This window comes from Dipodomys ordii, unplaced genomic scaffold (genome assembly GCF_000151885.1).
Source record: "Dipodomys ordii isolate 6190 unplaced genomic scaffold, Dord_2.0 Scaffold7, whole genome shotgun sequence".
Taxonomy (NCBI): domain Eukaryota; kingdom Metazoa; phylum Chordata; class Mammalia; order Rodentia; family Heteromyidae; genus Dipodomys; species Dipodomys ordii.
The window spans coordinates 2,936,440-2,959,138 of NW_012267223.1; the positions used below are offsets into that span (position 1 = coordinate 2,936,440).

The 22,699-nt window shown below is 54.2% G+C and overlaps 1 protein-coding gene across 1 annotated transcript in view; it reads left to right on the plus strand.

Annotated features, from left to right (window-relative positions):
• Mxra7 (matrix-remodelling associated 7) overlaps positions 1 to 21,983 on the plus strand; it is a 22,499-nt gene extending 516 nt beyond the window's left edge. The window contains exons 2-5 of the mRNA XM_013036388.1: positions 4 to 33; positions 12,433 to 12,496; positions 15,879 to 15,972; positions 21,869 to 21,983. Coding sequence (XP_012891842.1) covers positions 4 to 33; positions 12,433 to 12,496; positions 15,879 to 15,972; positions 21,869 to 21,983 — 303 coding nt within the window. The remainder of the gene's footprint in view (positions 1 to 3; positions 34 to 12,432; positions 12,497 to 15,878; positions 15,973 to 21,868) is intronic.
• Positions 21,984 to 22,699: the final 716 nt, after the last annotated feature.

Sequence of the window (22,699 nt, forward strand, 5' to 3'; positions counted from 1 at the left end):
GAGGCGGAGGAGCAGGAGGCAGAGGCGAGGCAGGTACGCACCGGGGTGCCCCCTCGGCGCCCCTCCCCGCCCCAGCGGCCCTGGGTCCTTGCCTGAGTCTCCAGGCCCCGCCGCCCCCCGGGGGCAGAGCCCGCGGGCAGCGGGAGACGAGGGTCCCGCCCGGCGGGACAAGTTGCAGTGATGCAGACTCGCCATGCTCCTCTGGAAGCGGGGAGCCGGGAGTTTGGCTGTGTCCTTCCCTCCTGTTCCGGCGGGGTCGGGCTCTGAGCTGAGGGGGTGGGGGGGGAGGCAGGGGGCAGGGCGGAGGGGGGGATGCGAGGGAGGCCTCGGGACAGGCCTCCCACTCTGGCCTTTTGCTCCGCACTCTCCTCGCACCCCTCGCACCCACCCGTTCCCCAGGCCACTTGCATGCGGCTCACTTCGACATTGGAAACGGAATCGGCTTGCTGCTTCATAGAAGGTACTTTGGCGGGGAGGAGGAGGAAGGAAAGTTGCCTTTCCTTAGGCCAACTTGAAATCCAGACTCCAGAGTCAATGTGATGGGTTTTTTTGTGAGGTTTCCTAGGACCGGACTGAAAGAAAAGCTACCGGATTGTTGTCACCCTCCTGTTGTCCTTTCCAGGCTGTAGTGGGCTTTGGCATAGCCCCCAGCCCCACTCCCCAGGAGGTAGACACGCCTGCGCCCTGCGCCCAGCCCGCCTTCCCCACCTCTGCCATCAGCCAGGCCCTGACCACACCGCCTCTCCAGACATCCCCTCACCCGCTCATCCTTCCTTTCAGACAAATCTCCTTAGGTTGGAAAAGGACTGGCTCAGGCTACCACCTCGGGACTCCGTGGGATTGTTAACACTTTGTTCTCATTCCTCAGCCTCTCAGCTTGCAGGGCACCGTATCCAGGACAGGCCCTCTGCTTCCTTGTCAGTGTGTCTTGGAAAACCCACTGTGTTCTTTACTGAGCACAATGATTTATGCTGGAGAGAAGCCCTGGGGGAGATCAGCGGAGGGGCAGCCAGGCTGGGTGTCTTAGCTGAGGGAGTGTGCCAGACCCCCCTCTTGCAGGCGTTTTGCTTGACAAGTTGGTGACTAATTGTGTCATTAGAGTGGCTTCGGAGCAGTGCTGAGAAGGGCTGATGGAGTGCCCTATGGTCCTGGCCTAGCAGGCTCCAGCCCTCCCTCGCCTTGTAGATGGCAAGTGGGGGTTTGGACCTGTGTTGTTGTGTCAGTTTTGCCTCCATGTTTGGGATTCCTGCCCTAAGGAGGCCTATGGGAACTAGAGATCTTGACTCCTTTGCAAAGGGCCTTGGTTCAGGGGCAGGGAGAGGACACAGAAGTATATCCCAGTGGTAGATTTAAGGGAAGAAGTTGGTTAGAAATGTTCTTGAATAGGCTGGGAAGGTGGCTCAGTGGTAGAGCGCTTGCCTTGCATGCATGAGGCCCTGGGTTTGATTCTCCAGCACCACATAAGCAAAAAGAAAAAAGCCGGAAGTGGTGCTGTGGCTCAAGTGGTAGAGCGCTCGCCTTGAGCTGAAGAGCTGAGGGACAGCGCCCAGGCCCAGAGTTCAAGCCCCACGACCGACCAAAAAAAAAAAAAAAAACAGCTGGAAGCCAGGCGCCCATGGTTCACGCCTGTAATCCTAGCTACTCTGGAAACAGATCTGAGAATCTGAGGTTTGAAGCCACCCCAGGCAGGAAACTACAGGAGACTCTTATCTCCAATAAACTATTCAAAAAAGCCAGAAGTGGCACTGTGGCTTAGAGATAGAATGCTTGTCTTGAGCAAAAAGAAGCTCAGGAACAGCATACAGGCCCAGAGCTTAAGCCCCAGAACCAGCCAAAAGAAAAAAAAAAAGGGATGCAGTTAGAGCCAAATGTGGTGTCACAGACCTGTAGACCCAGCTTGTTGTGAGGCTGAGATCAGGGGATCATGGCCCAAAACTATCCAGGACAGACAAATCCATGAGGCTCTAGCTCTACCTAACTAGCAAAAAACCTGAATTGGAGGCTTGACTCAAATGGTAGTACACTAGCCAATCTTGAGCAAAACAGCCAAATGGAAAAACCAAGCAAGAATATGAGGTCTGAGTTCAAGCCCCAGTATTGGGGAGTGCGCGCATGTGTGTGCGCACGCGTGTGCACACACACACACACACACACACAAGGAAAGGAAGGAGAGAGGGGGAGAGAGAGAGAGAGAACAGACTAGGAACCCAATGCAGTGTCATAGGTCTGTGGTCTCAGCATTTGGGGTGGCAGGGAGGGAACTTAAGTAGAAGTTCAGGAGTTCAAGGCCAGCCTGGGCAACATATCAAAATCCCATATGAGGGTCTAGGAAGGTGGCTCAATGGTAGAGCGCCTGCCTTACATGCATGAGGCCCTGGGTTCCATTCCTCAGCACCACATAAGCAGAAAAAGCCAGAAGTGGCGCTGTGGCTCAAGTGGTAGAGCATTAGCTTTGAGATGAAGAGCTGAGGGACAGCGCCCAGGCCCAGAGTTCAGGCCCCCACGATGGACAAAGAAAGAAAAATGATCTAAAGTAGCTTCAGTCCTAGAGTAGGGATTTTATTTTTTTGTACCAGGCAGCTGGTTGATGGCTTAAACACACACAGACTGGATGACTCTTCTAGATTACAGGAGACAATAAGAAAAAAAAAAAAAAGCAATTGACAGATAAATGCAATCTTGATCCTGTAGATTCTAGATTGGATTGGAGGTAGGGCACTACAAAGGACATTTGGGAGATAACAGATTTTTTTTCCTCCAGTCTTGGGAATGGAGCCAAGGGTCTTACATAGGTAGTCAGGCTCTAACCACTGAACTGCCTTCCTAGCCCCAAGTCATATTTTAAATGAGGGATGTATTAGATAATTGTACTGGTTCTGTGCTGAATTTCTTCCATGTGGTGCCAAGTGTTCTGGTTATGCAGAAAAAATGTCTTTGTTCTTAAGAAGACTCTGAAGTACTTAAGGATGATATGTCACGGTTCAGTGATACCATGTTCGGGTACTTTTCAATGGGTTTGGAAGTTTTCAAACAGGTTCGGAAGTTTTGGAAAACAACAGGGACTGGAGGCATGGCTCCATGGTAGAGTGCTAGCGAGTGAGCAAAAGCAGCAGGTATGGAGTCTGAGTCCTGGTCTGCCCACCACCCCAAAAAGAAAGAAAGAAAGGAAAGAGAGAGAGGAAGGAAGGAAGGAAGGACGGAACGAAGGAAGGAACGAACATTGGGAAAAAAATAAACAGTAAAGAATTTCTCAGAAAGAGCTTAGAGTTTTGTTTTTGGGGGGGATACTTTGATGGTGGTGTTTGTGTAATGGATAGACAGCAGCCTTTGTCCATCTGTCTGTCTGGTCTTGCTACTCAAGGGCCTGGCTTCTCAAGTCCTTTTGCTTAGGATCCCCCATGTCCCCTGACCTGGCCTCTCCTCACCACACATGCCTCAGGAAGCTGTGGTACCTGGAATGAGGGGGCGGGGCAGATCTTCCCCATCATTGGCCCTGACAGTTGCCATGCCAACATGAGCCCCCCTTTGTTCTCCTGCCCAAACAACTAATAGAGGCCCAATATGTGTTTTGTTTCCATCCCTGTGGAGTTTTGTCCTTAGTCACCTTGGGCTAGTGAGAGAACAAAATGCGGTGGATGGGGGCTTCCTCCCCAGGTAGCTAGCTCACATTTCTCCATGCTGGAAGACCCAAGATCAAGGGGTCAGGAGATTTCGATTTTTGGTTGGTTTGGACAGCTGCCTGCTTCCTGGCCAAGCAAAAGCAAGTTCTGGTGTCTGAGCCTCTTGGGAGCCTCAGTCATGACCCTGTCTAACCCTAACTCCCTCCCCAGGCCCCTGTCTCTTGGGGGGCTGTGCTCTGACGTAGGAAGGAACATTGGTCCCTCATAGGCCTAGCGATTTTCAGGAGAATTAAAATGCCTGTTAATGAGGACATTGTGTTAATTACCGAGTTGGTATTAAGCAAGGGAAACAACATAGAATTTGATGCGTCAGCTGCACTGGGAGGGGCTGGCATGCACGTCTATGTCCTGTAGCTCAAAAGGGCGGCTTTCTTAATTTGTGTGTGTGTGTGTGTGTGTGTGTGTGTTTTTCTTTTAAGCCAGTCCTGGGGCTTGAACTTGGGGCCTGGGCGCTATCCCTGAGCTTCTTTTGTTCAAGGCTAGCACTCTACCACTTGAGCCACAGCAGTCAGAATTTTTACTTAGCTAAAAGTATTACTTTGTTTTTTTGTCAGTCATGGGGCTTGAACTCTGGGCCTAGGCACTGTCCCAGCTCTGCAGCTCAAAGCTAGCGCTCTACCATTTGTATTATTTTTTTTTTAAGAAAGTAGTCTTATATAAAAAAATGCCTCACTTTGTCAGAGTGAGAACTAAATGGTTGTCCTGTGTTCGGCTTTAAGATGGCTTCTTGGGCTGGGAAGGTGGCTCAGTGGTAGAGTGCTTGTCTTGCATGCATGAAGCCCTGGGTTCGATTCCTCAGTACCACATAAGCAGAAAAGGCTGGAAGTGGCGCTGTGGCTCAAGTGGCAGAGTGCTAGCTTTGAGCTGAAGAGCTGAGGGACCGTGCCCAGGCCCAAAGTTCATGCCCCACGACCAATATACATAAACACACACAAAAAAAAGCGGTGCTAGAGTGTGGTTCAAGTAGTAGAACAGCAGCCAAGCAAGCAGAATGCCCTGAGTTCAAACCCCAGTACCACAAATTTATTATTAATTAATTTATTATTATTATTATTATTATTATTATTATTATTCTGTTTGTTTCTACCTAGCCATGAGATTAAGGGGGTCATTTGCCCTTTGGACCATTTCCTCACCTGTAAAGTGACTGAAATGACCTTTGAAGTCTCTTATAGCCCATAGGGGTTCCCTTTCCAGCCATCAGCCTTGCGACCTTTGTCTGTGCATGTTTGTTTGAATGTGTGTGCGTATGCGTGTGCATGCCCATGCGTGCCTGCCAGTGCTAGGGCTTAAACTTAGAGCCTGGTCACTTGTCCCTTAGCTTTTTCCACTCAAGGCTGCCACTTTACCACTTGAACCACTCCTCCACTTCCTGCTTTTTGGGTGGGTAATTGGAGATAAGAGTCTCATCGAGACATTCCTGCAATGGCTGGCTTCCAACAGTGATCCTCAGATCTCAGCCTCCTGTGTTGCTAGGATTACAGGCGTGAGTCACTAGAACGCGACTTATGTTTAGTATTTTGAAGTAAGTGTTTCCTGGACACAGGGAGTGCTAGCCTTGAATAAAAAGAAGCTCAGAGACAGTGCCCAGGCCCAGGCCCTGAGTTCAAGCCCCAGGACCACCCTCCCCCCCAAATCCCTGAACACATTGCTAACACTCTGGTCCAGCTTGAGCTGTGGCAGAGACTACCCTCGAGATATTCTCAGCCAGGGCCTAATTTTGTGACTAGGTTAAGACAGGCGCCTTCTGGCCTTGGTTGTTAAATTCCAAACCCCCACCACGAACCAGGGAAATTTACACACACCTGTTTGTTCCTACACAAGGATTCCTTTTATGTGGTGTCATTTATTAATAGGCACACTAAGAGATCAACAAGAACTAATAATAGAACAATTATAATAACATACTACAATAGAATGTATTTAAAACTTATGAATCATTTCTTTCCATGTAGGGATAGAAACACTTGCCTAGCATGTATGTGTGGGCCCTGGGTGTGGTTCCCTGGATCCCAGAATTTCTTTCATTTGATACATTTCTTTCCTTTAATACATGCCAAGGGTGACTGTGAATAACTGACACTGTAGAAGGCCAGCCGGTGGCTGGGGGTGTGGGGAGTGGTGTTTACTAGAGTAGTTTTGCCCTTGAAAAGAATTCTTTTTTTTTTCTTTTTTTCTTTTTTTGGCACCTGTCCTGGAGCTAGGACTCAGGACCTGGGCGTTGTTCCTGAGCTTTTTTGTTCAAAGCTAGCACTCTACTACTTGAGTTACATAGCTCCACTTCTGACTTTTTATTTTTTGGTGCTTAATTAATAGCTTTGAACCGTGATCCTCAGATCTCAGCTTCCTGAGTAGATAGGATTGTAGGCGTGAGCCACTAGTGCCAGGGAAAGATTCCTAATTAATCTTCAGAAAGTACCTCTGCCCAGTATATCTATCAAAAATGATCCACCGCAAGCCCTGCTCCAGGTCAAACCATCCCCACCTGCTGTTTCTTGGGAGTCTGAACTCAATATCCTTTCCTCTGGCTGAATTCTCCTCAAAAGATTTTGAAAAATGCCAGGCACCTGAGACACAGGCCTGTAATCTGAGCTGCTCAGGAGGCGGAGATGTGAGGATTGCAGTTCAAAGCCAGTTGGGGCAGGAACGTTGTGAGTCTCTTATCTCCAATTAACCAGCAAAAAGCTGGAAGTGGAGCTGTGACTCAAGTGATTCCAGCCTTGAATGAAAAAGCTAACGGACAGTACCCAGACCCTGAATTCAAACTCCAGTGCAGAAAACCATGCGTATGTGTGTGTGTGTATGTGTGTGTGTGTGTGTGGTGTTGGGGGTAGAATCAGGGCCTGGTACATACTGGGCAAGTATTGTAACCACTGAGTTAGCTCAGTATTCAGCTCCTGTCTTGTATTCTTTTCTGAGTGGGTCATGATCAGAACTCGTTCTTCCTAGTTTTCCCAACCTGGGGTCTCCAGCCCTCTCATATCTGACTTTGTGGCCTTCCTTGTCTTCTCTATCCCAAAACACAGAGGCTGGGCTTTTCCTGTGCATTCCTGACAAGGCTTGGAGGTCCTGCAGGCTGCTGTGCTTCTTTCTTTGTTTTTCGGAGGCTTTTGGTGTCCTGTAACCCCTTTTTGTAGGAGCCTTGTTATAAAGTGGTCATCTGATGGGGTTGAGTCGGGCGAGCTCTGTTCGTCTGAGTGAGAGTGTTTAAGGCTTATGAATGTGTCTTGGAGAATGGCTGCCTTTGGTCAGGATGTCTGGCTGGGGTAGGGATGGATTGCAGCGAATCTGTCTCCCGTCCCTACCTGTCACCTCCCCCAGCTCCACTGCCTTCTCTGCCCTGTGAGCTGCACCTTCCTCAGCCAGCACTCTGCCTTTGCGCTCTGCCTCTACTGGAAAAGCGCATGCTCAGAGTCAACCAGAGGACTTCTGGGCCTGTCCTGCCTCCTCAGTCTTACCAGCTGCCCCTCTACCACCGTGAGACCGGATGCATCCACCCAGCCCAGCCCTGGCTGGGCTCTGCCTCTCCTCTTGGGTGGCTAATGAGTGGCTTGGATTTATTTGTCAGTGTGTGCGCCGCCCTCCACAGATTCCTCCTCTCACCCCAGCTCCCACCACAACTCCCGCTACTGCTCAGGCCAGAAGCCCAGGCCAATCCTGGTCTATTTTCCTTCTCGCCCAGCTCCCGTCATCTCTGTCTTCCAGTGCATTCCCATAGGAGCACCGCTTTCCTGACTGGCTGGCCCAGCTTGTGCTTCTCCAAGCCCCCCTCCTCTAGGGCTCCCTGATGCCCCATGTACCCCCACCCCACCCAGCTCCATCCTACAGCCTGCTCCCTCCTGAGCTCTGCAGCCACAGGCGCCTTCCTGGTGCTCAGTACCCTGGGCTGGCGCCTGGGCTGGACCCTCCAGTGTCTGTCTCTTACTGGTATAACCCTCCCAGCCTGGGTCCTCTATCAGATGGAAAGTCGCCGCCTCCCTCCTCTCCCCTCCTCCCCTCTCTCCAGCCATCCCATCCTATCTGGCTTTCTTCAGTGCATTTAATTCAGCGTGAGATCATCTTTTATTTTAGTGTACATTGTCTGCCCCTGCACCACATCCCCAGCGCCGGCACACCAGTGGGCTCCGGGGTGTTCTTGTTAAGTGAGTAAGTGGGAAAACCCACAGGAAGAAAGAAAGGCTTCTGCCTGCGGCAGGCGTCAATTCCTCATCTCTACCCTGAGCTTAGCACATTAGCTTCTGCCTGCAGAACCTGCTCCAGAGCTGTTACTATGGCCTAGAGAGGTAGACTACACCATAAGGTAACGGGCTTCTGGAAGTGCGCAACTAGAAACCAGATTGCTGGGAGATCATCAAAGGTTTTTCATTTATTGTTGTGATTTGTTTGTTTTGTACTGGTCCTGGGGCTTGAACTCAGGGCCTGGACACTGTTCCTGAGCTTTTTTGCTCAAGGCTAGTGCGCTACCACTTGAGCCACAGCTTTCCTTCCAGCTTTTTCGATGGTTAATTGGTGATTAGCGTCTCAGGGACTTTACCACCTAGGCTGGCTTTGAACATCCATCCTCAGATCTCAGCCTCCTGAGTAGCTGGGATTACAAGTGTGAGCCACCCGTGCCCAGCAAGGTGGGATTTTAATGTGTTTTCAAAGCAGAGTGAATTGGAGGAGCGTAGGTTCAGGAAGACTCTTAAGTAGGCACCGCAGGAGACTGGGGACCAAAGGGGCAAATCCCAGACCCTGCAAGGACCACCCCAGCCAGAGCCAGGCAACTTCCCCAGCAGCCAGGGACAGACAGACATCCATCTCTACCTCTTCCCTGTCCCTTCTTGCAGTGAGTGTGAACTGAGGGCCTCACACTTCTCAGCAGCCGCTCTACCACTTGTGCCCGGCCCCAGCCACCCCATCACGCTGCAGTCAGCCAGGGCAGCCATAAATGGCCGTGTGCTGCCTGCAGCGGGCCAGTGGAGCCTTGGTGGTCTGGAGAGGCTGCCGTCCCCTCCGCGGCTCTGTGCTCAGTCTCCACACCTGCCAGTGGGAGGCAGTGCCCTATCTTCTGCCTCTCCTACCCCAGTGGAGGAAAAGGCCCAATTGGGAAACTAGCCCAGAGTACTTGCTATTGAAACATGGTTTTGCCGGGCACTGGTGTCTCTCACCTGTCATCCTAGCTACTCAAGAGGCTGAGATCTGAGGACCTCAGTTCAAAGCCAGCCTTGGCAGGAAAGTCCATGAGACTCTTATCTCCAATTAACCACCAGAAAGCCAGGAGTGGAGCTGTGGCTCAAGTAGTAGAGCACTAGGCTTGAGCAAAAAAGTTCAGGGATAACACCCAGGCCCTGAGTTCAAGTCCCAGGACTACCAGTTCAAAACAAAAACCACACAATCCAATGTCTCCATTCCGTAAGGATATGCTGGGTCTCTGGTGTGTGTGGAGACTGGCTGTGCATCTCACCCTGCCTGCCCGGGGCGGGGGGGGGCGGTGTGGAGACTGGCTGTGCATCTCACCCTGCCTGCCCGGGGCGGGGGGGGGCGGTGATTCACAGTTTTCGAAGCCCAGCCTGCCTTGGGGTGGCATCAGCTCTATGTCTCGGGGGCTAAGTTTTCATGAATGTGGCTTGCTTTCCTGAAAGCAGGCTGTAGTCCTTTGGCAGGGCTGCTGTGGTCAAATACCACAGCCTGGCTGCTTCAACAGTAGACATTTATTTTCCAGATGTTCTGCATCAAGTCCAAAGCCCAGCACAATGGCGGTGGCAGGGCTGCTCCCTGAATCCTTCAAGGGGCCTTCTGTCTATGCATGCCTGAGGTCCTGTGTGCCTACAGACTTCCCTTCAGGAGGACCACAGTGCCAGGCGCCGTGGCTCACGCCTGTAATCCGAGCCATTCAGGAGACCTGAGGATCATAGTTCAAAGCCACCCTGAGTAGAAAAGTCTATGAGACCCTTTATGTCCAGTTAACCAGCACAAAAGGCCAGAAGTAGAGGTGTGGCTCAAGCGGTTGAGAGCCACCAGTCCTGAGCAGAAAAAGCCCCAGCCCCAGCACCAAAAAAGGGAGGGAAGAGGGGGAAACAGTAGGACCTTCCTGAATGGCCTCATTAGAAACTAACAATGAAGAAAGACCAGACTTCTCCAAGACCAGCCTTCCCCACGCCCTCTTCCCCACAGGTAGCCACAGTGGGCAGACTTCTGCCTGCACTTCCCAGCACAGGGCTGACTCCCTTCCTCACGCCTGCACCAAGAGTACCCAACACACTGCACACTGCCGCTTTCCCTCAGATTTCTCTTTTCCCTCTCTTCAGCAGTACTGGGGTTTGAACTCAGGGCCTGGCGCTTGCTGGGCAGGTGCTCTACCCCCTCAGGCCACACCCCTGCATGATTGGCCTATCAAGGGCTCTTTTCCATCTGCACACACAGATACCTCTGTGGATGCTCAGCACTGCTTGGTACGCATGCCCTGTGACACAACGGACTAGGGAATGTCTGAGTGAACTTGTTCATTGTTCACCAGATATACTTAGCCAGAAGATACTTAATTCTGTGGATCAACATTTCATTATCTCTAGCTCTGTCTGGGTTTCTGCCTCACAAAGAGTCATTGTATAAATCTGTGTGTGTGTGTGTGTGTGTGTGTGTGTGTGTGTGTGTGTGTGTGTGTGTACAGGGCTTGTACAGGGCTTGAACTCAGGGCTTTGTACTCTTTTTTTTTTTTTTTTGTCGGTCGTGGGGCTTGAACTCTGGGCCTGGGCGCTGTCCCTCAGCTCTTCAGCTCAAGGCGAGCGCTCTACCACTTGAGCTACAGTGCCACTTCCGGTTTTCTGGTGGTTTATTGGAGATAGGAGTCTCATAGTCTTTCCTGCCCGGGCTGGCTTTGAACCGCGATCCTCAGATCTCAGCCTCCTGAGTAGCTAGGATTACAGGCGTGAGCCACCAGCGCCCGGCTAGGGCTTTGTACTCTTACTTGGCTTTTTTGCTTAAGGCTGGTGCTTTACCACTATAGCTACTTCTGGCTTTTTGCTGGTTAACTGGAGATAAGAGTCTCATGGACTTTCTGTCTAGGTTGGCTTCTTTGAATCTCGGTCCTCAGCTCTCAGCCTCCTGAGTAGCTCAGATCACAGGTGTGAGAGCGCCTGGCTCATTGTATCCATCTTAATAGACATGTTTCCAGACTGGAGGCAGATCCTTAGAGGCGGGTGTGCTCCATCACTGAGCCGTGACGGGACCTGCCTGGATCCCTGCAGCCACACACTTTGCTGTACAAAATCGGGAAGGTGCTGGGAAGGTGGCTCAGTGGTAGAGCGCTTGCCTTGAGCTGAAGAGCTGAGGGACAGCGCCCAGGCCCAGAGTTCAGGCCCCACAACCGGACCCAAAATCGGGAAGGTATCGGCCCCCCCGGCCACGCTGTTACATACAGACCCTCCAGGAAGCATTTTGTGGGGCACAGGAAGCTTCTTTGAAGAGCTCGAGGCTCAGGCATTTGCCATTTGTGACTCACGGTGAAGGAGAAAGCCTTGTTTCCTGGCTCAGCTCAGCGCCGGCCGTTCTGTTGGGGAGTCCACACTGCCACGGCCTGCCTAGCCCCCGGGGGCCCCAGGCTGCCCAGGGCCTAGGTTTGCATTTGCCCAGGACTTGTGTTCCTTCTTGAGTCTGCCTCCTGGCCACAGTTGCCAGCCACACTTCCAAGTCTCTTCCTTCAGCCCGTCCTCCTCTCCCCTCACCGCCCAGCCCCGTCCCTGGCATCCTCATTCCTCTAAGTTGAAGTCACCTTCCTTCTGCCGGGCCACCCCAGTACATCTGTGCATCGAGTTCCTGTGTGGGCGAGATGGGCTGGAGAGGTGGAGTTCCAGTTTTGGGAAAATGGACACAAAGGGTTAGCGATAGCAGATGACATCAGCCAGCCGTGGTGGTCTGAGCCTGCAGACGCCAGTCTAGAGTTCCAGGGAAGGGGAGGCAGGAAGGAGGGCCTCCAGTTCAAGACCAGCCCAGGATACATAGGAACTCTGTCTCCAGCCCCTCCCTCTCCCCTGTCCCCAAAGAAAGAGAGGGGAGAGGGGGAGGGAGGGAGAGAGGGAGGGGGAGGGAGAGACTAGCCATTTTCTCACAGCCTGCACTAAGGGCCAAGGTCCCTGGGCAGGCCAGCCCAGCCAGCTTTCTCAGCGCTTCTGTTTTACTAATCCCTGCAAATGGGCAGTGGGACTCCCAGCCCCGCCCAGCAACGGCACCCAAGTTCCCAGACAGCACTGTCTGGCCAGGGTCGAGGCTGAAGTCCTAAGGGTGCAGGTACAGGAACCTCTTTCGGGCTGGGAAGGGGGCTTAGTGGTAGAGTGCTTGCCTAGCCTTCAGGAAGCCCTGGGTTCGATTCCTTAGGACCATATGCACAGAAAGAGCTGGAAGTGGCGCTGTGACTCAAGTGGTAGAGTGCTAGCCTTGAGCAAAAGGAGCTCGGGGACCACACCTAGGCCCAGTTGTTCAAGCCCCGGGACTGGCATCAACAACAAAAAAAGGAACATCTTTCTTGAACCAGGAGCCCTCATCAGCCTCCAACCCCCACGTGCTCTGACAGCACAGCCTCCATGTCCAGGACAGGCGCTGCTGCTAGATGCAGCCTCAGGGGGCCTCTGAGGCTCTCCCCGCCCCCCCCCACGTCCCCATCTTGGAAGGCAGTTCACATCTCCTGAGAATGGCTTCGCCTCTACCCCATCTTCCGCCAGAGCTGAACTTTGGCCCGCCCTCTGCCTGCCCTGACCCTGTCTTTGTCTTGCAGGAAGAGGAGCCTGACTCAGACAGCGAGAAGGACCCGCCCCCTGCAGGGCCCGAGGAAGAGGATGGTGAGTGGGCCCTGCCTGCACCGAGTCCTTGCCTGACTCTGAGGGGCCCAGCTGGATCTGCCCAGCGCTGGTGGTGGGAGGGGACTGGGGGTGCCCAGGCCAGGGCCTAGCCTGCCACCCACCTCCTCCGCCCTCCCAGTCGCTCCTTGGTCCCTCCTTGCTGCTGTGGAATGATTGGGCCTCTTGTGAGGAAAAGCTCAGTGGCCTCTGCTGGGCCTTCAGCGTTCCCCTCCCCACCCAAGTGAATCTCAACGTTTCTCTCCAAATACCTCACCACCGCTTTGTGAGTGAAAGGAAAGCCCTGGAAAGCCATCTCTGGCTGGGGCTGATGCAGAAGAGTGGGGGGCTGCCAACCCCTGAGCACTGGACACGTACGGTGTCCAGGCCTGTGTTATTCATTCCAGGAGGACTGAGGGAGGGAGAGAACACAGCAGACACGCAGGGCTTGCAAGTAGCTCTAAACAGACAGACAGAACAAAGTGACAGGCAGAACAAAACAGTGGGTAGAAACAAAAACAAACCCACAAAAACCTTAGAAGTGGCACTGTGGCTCAAGTGGTAGAGCACTCGCCTTGAGCTGAAGAGCTGAGGGACAGCACCCAGGCCCAGAGTTCAAGCCCCACGTCTGACAAAACAAAAACAAAACAGTGGATAGGGCTTCTGTTTCCTTCCAAAAGAAACTGGAGCAGAAAATAACATAATGGCCACACTTCTCAGATCTGCACAGCAAGTACATATTTCTTTCTTTCTTTTTTTTTTTGCCAGTCATGGGGCCTGAACTCTGGGCCTGGGCACTGTCCTTGAGCAATTCAGCTCAAGGCTAGGGCTCTTATCAGTTGAGCTACAGCGCCACTTCCAACTTTTTCTGCTTCTGCGGTACCGAGGAATTGAACCCAGGGCCTCATGCATGCGAGACAAGCACTCTACCACTGAGCCACCTTCCCAGCCTGCAAGTACATATTTCTAATTAAAAAAAATCCTGCCAGGCATGGTGGCTCACACCTAAAGTTCCAGCTATGGAGGAGGCAAAAATCTGGAGGATCGAGTTTCCAGGATAACCCAAACAAAAAGAACCCATTTTAACAAAAACCTATGCACTATGGCATGACTCTTATCATCTCAGCAGTGGGGGAGGTATCAGTGGGGGGACAGCAATCCAAGCTGGTCTAGGCAAAAATGCAAGGCCCTACCTCGTAGATAAACCACAAAAGGCCGGGGCATGACTTAAGTGGTAGAATGCCTGTCTGGAAAGCACAAGGTCCTGAATTGGAACCCTCGTACCACCAAAAAAATTAAATAAAAAGCAGGTTTAGCAGCTGGGCACCAGTGGCTCATGCCTGTAACTCTAAGTACTCAGCATGCTGAGATCTCAGGATGGCGCTTGGCAGCCAGCTTGGGCAGGAAAATATGTGAAACTCTTCTCTCCAATGAAGGACCTTAAAAGCTAGAAGTAGAGGTGTGTCAGAGTTCTAGCCTCTGGGACAGTGCTCAGGCCCTGAGTTCAAGCCCCAGTACCGGCACGCACACACACACACACACACACACATTTTTTTTTTAAGCAAGCCTGTTTGTGGCATTAAGCTAGCTACTGGCAGGAGCATAGCCAGAGGCTCAGCAGGGCTGTGGGTAATGACACAGAAAGGAGGCTGAAGCGAGGAGACAGGGTGACCCCCTGTCAGCCGTCCTAACTCAACGGTCCTCATCTTCACAGATGCACAGCCCCACGTGGAGCTGTTCCCCAGCCCCCAGCCTTCCTCCACTCTAACAGGGCGGAGGGAGGGGGCTGCTGGCCGCAGCTGTCAGGAGACAGCCTGAGGGGGGGCCCGGCCCCCTCCGAAGGGAGCAGCTCAGTCTCCTGGGCTAATTGATTAGTGTCGCTAAAATGACTTCCCTAAGCCATGCAAAGCGGTGGGGTGGGGTGGGTTGACAGACTGGAGGTGGGGGTGCGGCGGGCTCCTCTGCTCCCCTGGGACTCACGGGCTGAACCCTCCTGGGCCAGCAGAATTGGATGTGGCCATGCATCATCTGGTCCCCTGCCCATGGCTAGTTTCCAGGCTCACCTTTCTGTCTCAGCGATGCAGGGGACCCCCCCCACCCCCCCCTCCCCGTGCGAAGGCACTGGTTTTCCTTGTCAGTTTTGCTGGGTCCACACCGAGGGGTGGTGGTCGCTCGATCTGCAGCTGCTGCCGCCAGGGGTGTGAGCGAGTTTGGAGGATGCCCCTGGCACCCTGGCTCCCTGCTCCCCAGGACCCACGTTGCCTCGGGGTAACCGTCAGGTTCTGGGCCTTATCTGTCCAAACCAGGAGAGGCTCCTGGTGGCCACCAGCCAGGAGGCATGAAGCTTCTAGAGCTAAGCCTGGAGGCATCTGCTTCCTGGAAGTTCTAGTAACTTCTTTTGGTGTCCCCAGCACTGAGTGTCTGTGGAATGAATGAGAAGTTAGGGGCAGATGTAGTGATGGCTTCCTAGCCCCGGTCCCTGGGCAGCTGGCTGGGTGGCAGGAAGCCGCCAGCTCGGACCTGAGTGAGGTGTGGACAACAGGGAATCAACCTCTTCTGAATTTATAGCTAGAACCTTCTTCCTCACAGCCTAGAGAGAACCCCTCCTCCCAGAGGCCTTTGCCTTCTGAGCCCCCATCAGCCTGTCTGATGGGGTGTGACTGCCACCAGCTGGAGGTCAGGGTGGCCAGGCCTGTCCTGAGGAGACGTGGGGGGGCGGCAGCTCCTGACCCCGCAGGGGCAGCAGGGAATACTTGTAGAATACTTCTAGAATAGCAACTGGAAGAGGAGCCGCCCGCATGGCGCACAGCAGCACAGGGAGAGGAGGGACAGAGAGCCCTGCGGACACTGGGCTGTTTGCTGGGGAGCGAAGTGTCATATTGGAGAGGGCGGAGCCCATGGAGGGGGGTGTCTCCTTTTCACCTGTGTTTCTCCCCCCCCCCCCCCCCGGGAGAATAGGTGTGTGGGGGGCCCCGGCCCCCCATGGGAGGGGAGGGGGGTGGGGGGGGGCCCCTGGGGGGGGGGTCCTCCCCTTTACCCGTGTTTTCCCCCCCCCCCCCCCGCTGGGAATAAGGTCTGTGAGGAGCCACAGCATTTCATGGAAAGGGATGGGATGAGGTGCAGGCACTCTGGGGAGCTCCTGGTACCTCAGGGGCTGGGACTGTCCCCAAGCAGGCCCAGGGGCCAGGCATGGGACCGGCCTGCCCCTCCTGGTCAGAGGGCTGGGGATGTCGCTCAGTGGTAGAGCACTTGCTAGCTCTGAGTTTGCCCCCCAGCACTGCAGAGAGATGAAAGAGGTCAACGTGGTGAAGGGAATCACGTGGGGTTTCCTTGTTGGGGAGGGAAGACCTACATGGCCATGGCTTACTCTTGTCTCCCTCCGTAGCAGAGGCCTTCTCCTTTAAGTACCGCCCGGGCCAACTGAGAGGAAACCAGTACAAGAAGATGATGACCAAAGAAGAGCTGGAGGAGGAGCAGAGGTAGGCAAGGCTCTGGGGGCGTGGCTTTTAGAGCACTGAGGGGTGGAGCCAGGGGAGGGGAGGGGCTCCTGCACACCCCGCCTCCACGGAGTCTCCATCCCTCTTGGTTTGGGGTTCTTTCCTATCCTGGCAGTTCAGCCAGGCTGCAATCAAGGAAGGAGCTCTGGGGTGGTGGTGGAAGGGGGGGCATTAGGGCCCGCGTCTAGCATTAGCTCCACCCCACTCTCCCCCACCATAAACAAAGAATGAGATGCCAGAAGAAAGCTGGGAACAGACCCAGCTGTTCACTTACACGTACAGTCCACGACAAAACCAATTTATCACTTGGAGACAGAGCCGGGATTCTTGGTGCTCATCCATCTAACAGCCCTCCCCCCCCCCCCCGGTGCTGGCAGTGGTGTTATTATCTATCTGTTCTGCTCCTTGGCGGTAGGCTGCCGCTGTACACACACACACACACACACACACACACTGCCCTCCACGCGTGCACGCGCTGCCTTGTGCAGTGGGGTCTGGAGCCTTTGGTTCAAGCCCTGTCTCAGCGGGAGCTGCACGCAGAGGGGGACCCACAAGTGAAATGTGCAGCTCAACCACCCGCTTGTGGCTGCACCCCGCCACCCCCGCAGCGTCTGCCTGCCTAGCTCTGGCTTTGCAGGGGGGTTTCCTCACCCAGGGGTGAGGCTGGCAGTGCCCGCGAGCCGCTCTGTGGGGGGCCTCGGCTTCTCCATGCTGAGCACGCTGCCTGTTGGTTTGACCCCCTCCCCCCATCTGCTGCCTTTATATTTCAGGATTGAGCTGACCTCTGACCTCACTTCCCTCTAGCAAGTTCCCTAGGTCCTGAGCCACAAATGCTCTTGCACACCCTTTGGTAAGAAGATCGGTTTCTTAGACTAGTGGTGCTTCCCTCATTGTCTGCTGATGTGTCCCCAGCATCACCAACGTGGGCTGCGCCACCTCCCCTTCATCACCCCCATAACCGATTAACGCGTTTCCACCTCATTTTTCTGCATGAGATCTCTGGGCACCAAGGAATAGGTCCTGGAGGTTCAGTTAAGTTCCTGGCAGGCCTATTGGGCCAGCTGGTTGGGGGCTAGTGCCTCTCTCCCCCTGTGAGCCTGGGGGCCGTCACATCACCCCCCAGAGCTGTGGACAGCATCACTGTGAGTCTCCTTAGGTCGCCATGTAGCCCCCATCTCACCCGGAGAAGGTGAGGCTCTGATTGGACAGGGGACCGCAGGCATGCAGACCTGTCTGCTCCTGTGTGGCAGGGTGGACAGATTTGGTTGTTGGAATCCGAGTTGCAGCCCAAGGCTGGGCCCCACGCGGCCCCACCAGCTGCTGTGAGTGCCGCCGTTCCACTGGCTCTGTGGTCTGTGGCTCAGCAGCAGAGCTGACCAGGGGCAGCAGACAAGGGTGGCTCACAGCTTCTGGGATGAGAGACAGAGAGGGCTCAGCAGCCACCATCTTCTAAGGTCCCTGTGGACAGCGGCTGTGACAGTGCTGTGGCCTCCTTTTGTCTACCTTCTGTGACCATGGAGAGACCAGGGAGCGGACGGTGCAGGGCGGAGGGAGGGGGGCGGAGCAGACTGCCACTGCCTTCATATCCAGAGCCGGGACCCAGAGACTGGGAGCAAGAACGGCTCTGTGTCATTTACAGACACTAGACTGCATTGCCCATGGGTCGGGGGTAGTGAGGGTGTCTGCGGACCCCCCCAGGTCTCCTCCACCGTTCTCGGGACCACCCACACTTGAGGACCTCTTGAGGAGGTGCTCTGGACGTGAGGAAAAGTGTCCCTGCGCCTCATCTGCACACTGTGCACCCGGAGCTGAGGAGGGGCTGGAGGAAATCATGAGTGGGCTAGGGTTCACGTTCATCCCGCCATCGCCCCGCCCCACCCCGCATGCGCATGCCTGCCTCCTCTGCCTGCTCCCTCCTGCATGGGGCCCCAGCCTGCGGCTGCCTGGGGGCCCCTCCCGTCCCCCCTCCAGGGATGCTTGGGTTGCAGAGGCTGCTCAGTTTGCCTTAGTCTTTCGTGATAGAGCTCTCAGGGCTGCCCTGCAGTCATGGGAGCCAATTTAGCACTGTCCTCTGGAAACTGCGTGCAGGTCATTGTCAACTGCCTGAGCCCCGGGGCCAGCGGGTGCAGCTGTCTCTGTGCCCCTCTGCTCAGAGCCCAGGGGGCCAGCCGGTTCCCACGGAAACGCTGCACCTCCTCCCGCCTCCACGCATGCACGCCGCGTCCCGAGCCCAAGCCCGAGCCCAAGCCCGAGCCCAAGCCCGAGCCCACTTCTGCAGCAGCGGACTGGAAGCAGAGGGCCCCAAGTGAGGGCTCCCTGGAGCTCAACTGCACGTCCCCAATGCAGGAACAGCCCAGGGGCTGGAAGTGGCCAGGTTTGCAGGCCAGAGGTGGGGCTGCTGCCCCCGCAGAGTGCCCCAGTGCTCGCCTCACCTCGGGGTCTGCCTGGCTGCAGGGTCCTGGCTCCACCTCTGAGTGTCAAATCTGCACTTCCAGGAGGCATCCGTTACCTCCAGCTCAGTGCAGCTGGAATGGTCTGCTTGCAGGCTGACAATGGCTCCCAGACCACAGGCCTCACCCCCTGCAGGACTCGTGAGGCTGGCAAGCCTGGCCTGGCTTCCTAGCTTGGCCAGAAAAAAAAAAATACAGCCCAGCTGTAAGCTCCCCTGGATCACAGGGGAAGTAGAACCCAGCTAGGAGGCAGGCTGGCACTGCCAGGCCAGCCGCACCCCTTGCCCCTCCATCTGCAGGCCCACAGGGCTGCGCCAACTTGTCTGGAAATGGACGTGGCCCTAGAGCAACAGACCAGGGGTTTGGTAGGCAGAAGTGAGGAAGGAAAAGGGCAGCGGAGGAGCCACACTGCCAAGCGTGGTTCTGGTTCTTCAGTCTCAGGACAGTGTCTGGAAATGCACCCTGACTGCAGTCTCCAAGAGAGGGCGCCAGAGGCACAAAATCAGGTCCCCGGTGCGTGCTCCACCAATTCCCTCCGGCTGGGCACTGCTTTGCGGCCTCCAGGGGGATGCACGTCTTAGCATGCCAGTTCCCACAGGAATGATCTAGGGTAGGAGAAACATCGCTAGTGTAGCCACACAGCAAAGATCAACTGGACCGTCCAGCTCCTGTCCAGGAGTCCTCAGAGGCTGTGTGGCTGCTGGTGATGGGGCAGGCTGGGTGTGTGAGAACTCACCGTGCTCTCCAGGATGGCTTCTGCAGTCCCAAACATCCTCCTTCCCCACCCCCACGGCCCCCTCTCCACACCCACAGACCTGTGAGATGTACCGAGTAAAACACACTCTCTTTCTTCCTGTTTCTCTCTGCAGAACTGAAGAATAATGAAGTTGTCTTTAGCCTCCCCCAGAAGGCTCTTTCCTTTTGGCATCTAAAAAGCTTGAGAGATAAAAGTGGAAGCCCCCCAGAGAGGAGCCTATCAAGCCTGCCCCCCACCCCCACCCTGGAGGGGAGGGGCGCGGAGATGCTGACCCCTGTCAGGACTTCCCCTTGGCTAGCAGAATCTTTGGGGATGCCTTTGGTGCTGCTCTCTGGAGATGGTCACTCCACTTAGGTGCATCGAGTGTAAGCTCAGACCTTGAACTTGGATTTGCTCCCTACACACCCTTCCTTCACACAGCCCCATCCCCAAGATACCTCCGACTGCATCAGCTCCAACACTTCCAATCACAGTAGAGTTGAACCCAGCACCCCTCTTTTGCCCTCCAAGCCACAGGCTTCAGGGACTGGCAGATAATTGAGGCTGGGCTGGCCTGAGGGCACCGCTCCATCAGGGACCGTCTGGTGCCCTCCATCTCTCCTGCTCTCTCTGGGGCTGGGGTGTGCCTGGGGCTGGGGTGTGCCTGGGGCTGGGGTGTGCGGCCCTGGCACTGGGTTCTTTTTCCCACCCAGAGGAGGCTCAGGTCCAGCCCTCTTATTACAAAGAGGCCTTTTTTTAAAAAAAAAAAACTAAAGTTCTGACTAGCTCAGCCACATTTCCCACTTTTGCTTTGCAGAAGCCATAAAACAGTGTTTGTAAAGAGAAATCAGTTTCCAGACTATGCATTTTTTTTTCCTAGTGAGATTGATAGATTAGGTAGTACTTCCACAGATCATCAGATCCGTTCTAGGTTAGCGTGCTGGAATTTTGTATTTGACAGTATTTATACTATACCAAAAACGACTTTGTAGTTCTTAGATTTTGTTGGTGAAAATATTTTTTTGTAGAGCAGTAAGTTTTCTGAAAATGCCCTTCCATGGAAGCCCAGCTCCTAAGGCAGGAAGCGTCCTTGAGCCTAAAGTCTCGGGTTCGGGGATTCGAAGAACAGGCAACCAACTTAGGACACAGAGCCACAAGATGAAAACGTGTACTCACTCAATCTTGAATAGCAATAGCAACACCTCTATCCAGGCTGGAACCTTCTAGAAAGTAGTGACTTCTCAATCTAGGTAGGTAGGTTTCTGAACTTGGCCTGTACAGCAAGCCTCACGCACTCCTGAAACTTGGCTGTGAATATCCAGCCTTTCTTCAGTCCAATAAACTGTTTCATAGATGACCACGATTACTGTGTGTTTTTTTTCTGTTTACCTTGGGTTTAAAAATAATCTCTTTGAAAACCAATAACTTGAAATTCTTTTTTTTTTCATTGATAGCTTTTACTCCCTAGTAGAGTATGAAGTTGTGTGCTCTCTGTGTTTAAAATGCAAAGCTACTCTGCAGCCAGAAAATACACACAAAATAGCTTGCGCTCTTTCGGGGAGATGCCCGCACACGTGCCTGACTGTGGCTCCATCCGGGGGTTCAAGCACACCCTCTCCTGGGTTCATGGTCGCTTTCCTTGAGACCCTCTTCCAACCAAATCTCAGCATGTCAACCTCTTTTTTTTTTTTGGTGGTCGTGGGGCTTGAAATCTGGGCCTGGGTGCTGTCCCTGGACTCTTTAGCTCAGGGCTAGCGCTCACTCTACCATTTTGTTAGGATGAGCAAAAATCCCAGCTCTAAGGAACTAGCCCCCCTGTAATGGTGGGGGTGTGGGCAGCCTGCTGCTGGGGCCTGCAGCCTGGCCCTGGCTGAGAGACTAAAGTACACAGTGTGGCTTAGGTTCGCTCAAGGTGCCAGGAGGTACGGTGTGGAGAGCAGGAACTTCAGAAGCAAAGAACCGGAACTGTAGGCCAGAGCCAGGACACAGTCGCCAGCCTTGCTGTCCAGTACAGCCTGGCTCCAGCTGCTTCCTGTTTGCTAGGGGTGTTGTCCTATGCTTGTCAGATGGTGTGGCGGAGCCTCGGAAAGATAACAGAGTTGGACTTGAACCCAGCCTAGTTCACGCCCAGCTGACCTTCCCAGTGCTTTGGGGGTAGGAAGGTGGGGCCGCAGCCTGGTGGCCAAGGGACACCTCTGTGCTAAATAGAAAAAGGCGCCTCTTTTTTGTGAGCAGGGAAATCCCATGGGCTGGATTTCAGCCCACCCACCCTGTGGCCTGACTATCTGGATGCGCTCACATCTGGACGATCCCATCACCCAATAAGATCTTGTTCTTCCTCCATCTTTGGCTCGTCTGAAACCATTTCTAACCTGGATCTTCCTAGGATGACAAGACGCTAACGGGGGGAGGGGGGCATGCTCTCTTCCTCCTTGTCTCACTGTCAATAATGAAGTGTGGCCCAGAGGGAAACTGAGGCACGATGAGTTGAAGTGAACCCTCCACGGTCCACCAAAGAGTGGGAATCTCAGGGTTGAGTGTGTTTGGGCAAACTGCTCCTGCATGGTTGGTAAGGTTTGCTTGGTGTTCGAGTTCCCCTCCTTCCAGAAAGCAAAAGCCAATGAGAGGACCGTGCCCCAGCCCACCCCCAGGTGAGAAACACCTTCTTCCTCTTCTCCTTTCTTCTTGACAGAGTTCAGAAGGAACAGCTGGCTGCCATCTTCAAGCTCATGAAGGACCACAAGGAGACGTTCGGGGAGATGGCCGACGGAGACGTGCAGGAACAGCTGCGGCTCTATGACATGTAGCCCGACCCACGCACTTGGGGTTTCCCAGGCTCCCACGGGCCTGGCTTATCCACATAGACGTAGACGTGTATTAGAGCTGGATTTGCACAGTGCTTGCAGTGGGTGTGTCATTTTAGAGGAGTTCACATGGAGCTCTTCACACGTGTTTTCTTTCACGCCGAGCACATGGGCTTGCTGAAGAGGCTCCAGCTGTGATGTGGGCTGAGGTCAGCTGACCCAGACCTGTCTCTGTGCAGACCCACAGCTGGCGGCCTGCTAGAGCTGACTTCAGGGCTTGGTGCTGGGCCCCTGCACACGGAGGGAGTGGAGGGCGCTTTGGGGAAGGCTGTTAGCAGTTCCTGGTACCTGTCATCCTAGCTACTCAGGAGGTGGAGATCTGAGGATCACAGTTCAAAACCAGCCTGAACAGAAAAGCCCTTGATATGCTTTATGTCCCATTAATGTACAACAACGAAAAAGCTGGAAGTGAGGGGTGTGGCTCACCTGGTAGACTACCAGCCTTGAGTGAAAAAGCTAAAGGAGAGGTCCCAGGCCCTGAGTTCAAGCCCCAGTACCAGCGCAATCAATCAGTCAAATAAATAAATAAGGACTTGAGTACAGATGTGCCCTAGATCTACACATGCCACGTGTGGCTGGGGCTGCAGCCAGGGAGGAGAGAGGGGGAACACAGGTCCAGCATGCTCAGGGCCCTGGCTTCCATCCCCAGCTACCTTTAA